A 2,144-nucleotide genomic window follows, 5' to 3' on the forward strand; every position below is an offset into this window, starting at 1 on the left:
ATAGCAATGTTATAATAACAAACGTTTGGGAATGCAAACGTCTGGCACACAAGACTTTGACAGAGAAGTCATATTTTACCTTTTTTTGCTGTGCCTGTCAGGGTAACTGCAAAGGACAGATTAAACAGCAGCCTTGTACGCTTGATTTCCCCAGATTTCAGTGTAAATGGGTCTCAATTAACGACCAATTGGCCTATTTCAATAATGTACACTTAAATAACGAAAATGACTGTATATAAACACAGAGACGAGGAAATACGAATCCGTCTTCACACAAAATGAAGATACTTACTGAGACAGAGCTGAACCACATACGCGTAATAAGACCACAAGACCACCGATGTGAGGATTACAACAGGGATCCACGACAGCATCCATAAACATCGTCTAAATGTTGCACGTAAGGCCATAGCCACACACACTTTGGTATAGTATCTGCGAGAACACTTGAACGTTTGACACCTGCATCCTTCTGTGTTCTATTTGATCCAAACACAGCCAAACAGGCGTTTCATCCGGTGCAACAGAAAACCGCCTCCTACCGGTAGGTGGAATCACAGTACGTGGATGTCCCCTAAGAAGTTCGACTGGTTGCCTGAACTCTTCACATTGGAAAAAATATGACAGTGTTCATGGTAAGCTACCACTTAATTGCTAAATTAAATGTGCCCAGATAGCATGTCCGGCCGGTGGATTTTGGTCTGCACCCCACTGCCACTTCTGGACCACCATCATTTTTAGTTTAGCTGGGCCTGAGTATTAAGAAATTAATATATATTGTTCCTGGAATTTCTATATCATATCCTTGGCATGGTCTATAAAATATCAACCGCTTAATATAAGTTCATGGCACCAAGGCTCTCAAGGTTGATGACTTGATCTGATAGGCTAGGTTACTTATGTGGGGAACTAGTAACATCTATAAACATGTTAAGGGTTGGTGAAAGTTCATGGAGAAGTATAAATCAATAAAGAAAAAATGTAAGCAAGTGCCAAAGCGGTGGACCCCCTTAACCGAAGAGCGAAAGGCCAGCGGACAGCCAGCTCTGCCCCATTGTCCGACAGTGGTCCACTAGCCTTTTGCTATTGTTGTCTTCAAATCTTAGAATTGATACTTCAATGAGAGTCAGAAAACCGAATGAGATGAACTGAAGTTTTTTCAATCTGGCAGACTTCTCCAACAAGCCTCATCTCTGGGAACAGGCCCCTTTGCTTGACCTTACAAGACACTAATATCTGCACACAGGCCTTTCTGCCTGACCCACACTTGTCTCTACACACGGCCTTTCTGCATGACACTTGCGGAAAAGTAATTAAGTTATTCACTTTTGGGCATATCATTGACTCATAACTTGCTCCAATATTAAACTTGGCCAATAGACTTCTAATCCATGATACTTGGTTTACCCCATGGTCATGGTCATGAGCGCCTGCAGGATTATTGTTCATGGTAGGCTACACGATTTGGCTCTTGTTTTGCCGTAATTGAACTCAGACACACGTCTTTTATTAACACGTTTTCTTCTGTTTTAGATCACCCAGACGCCAGCTAGCTAACTTTTGTTGTAGCGAAACAATCTCTTCAAATCTTAAAGTTGATACTTCATTGAGAGGCAGACGACCGAATGCGATGAACTGAAGTTTATTACAATTTGAATGGTGGTCCATGGAGCATCTCTGTCTAAAATCAGTGCACTTACTTTTTATACTACATTTTTCGTCACTATTTTCTAATCGAAAACTAAAAACGTATCAAAGTTGAGCCAATCAGGATATTCTGCTCATTAATTGCCGAAGTACAATTCAAGACAATGACGACTTTTAATGAGCAGGTGTGTGTCCTTGTTTTCAAAACTCTGTTTACGACTGATTTGGGAAATTCTGCCTCTGCATCCCCTATGCAATGCAGGAACCCTTTAATTGATCTGGCTGTCCCTGAAAGACTGCACCTGTAGAAACTGCACTGTCATGATTTTAGAAAACAGGCCTCTCTGCTTGACCTGTCACTCATCTCTGCCTGACCTTACGTGACACTTGTTCACCACACCACTGTATTACAACCATGGCATTTTTCTACACTTTCTAGTACTAAATCCGAAGGGCTAAGCATCCACGGATTTTGGACACATTTGAAAGAAAGAATA

The 2,144-nt window shown here is 41.5% G+C and overlaps 1 protein-coding gene across 3 annotated transcripts in view; it reads right to left on the minus strand.

Annotated features, from left to right (window-relative positions):
- Positions 1-517, minus strand: part of LOC105893177 (palmitoyltransferase ZDHHC15A-like) — a 6,654-nt gene extending 6,137 nt beyond the window's left edge. For all 3 annotated transcript variants that reach the window (XM_031571415.2, XM_031571414.2, XM_031571413.2), the window contains exon 1: positions 293-517. In XM_031571415.2, coding sequence (XP_031427275.1) covers positions 293-384 — 92 coding nt within the window. In that variant the 5' untranslated portion in view covers positions 385-517. The remainder of the gene's footprint in view (positions 1-292) is intronic.
- Between the last annotated feature and the right edge of the window lie 1,627 nt (positions 518-2,144).

The sequence above is a fragment of the Clupea harengus genome, chromosome 8 (assembly GCF_900700415.2).
Source record: "Clupea harengus chromosome 8, Ch_v2.0.2, whole genome shotgun sequence".
Taxonomy (NCBI): Eukaryota; Metazoa; Chordata; class Actinopteri; order Clupeiformes; family Clupeidae; genus Clupea; species Clupea harengus.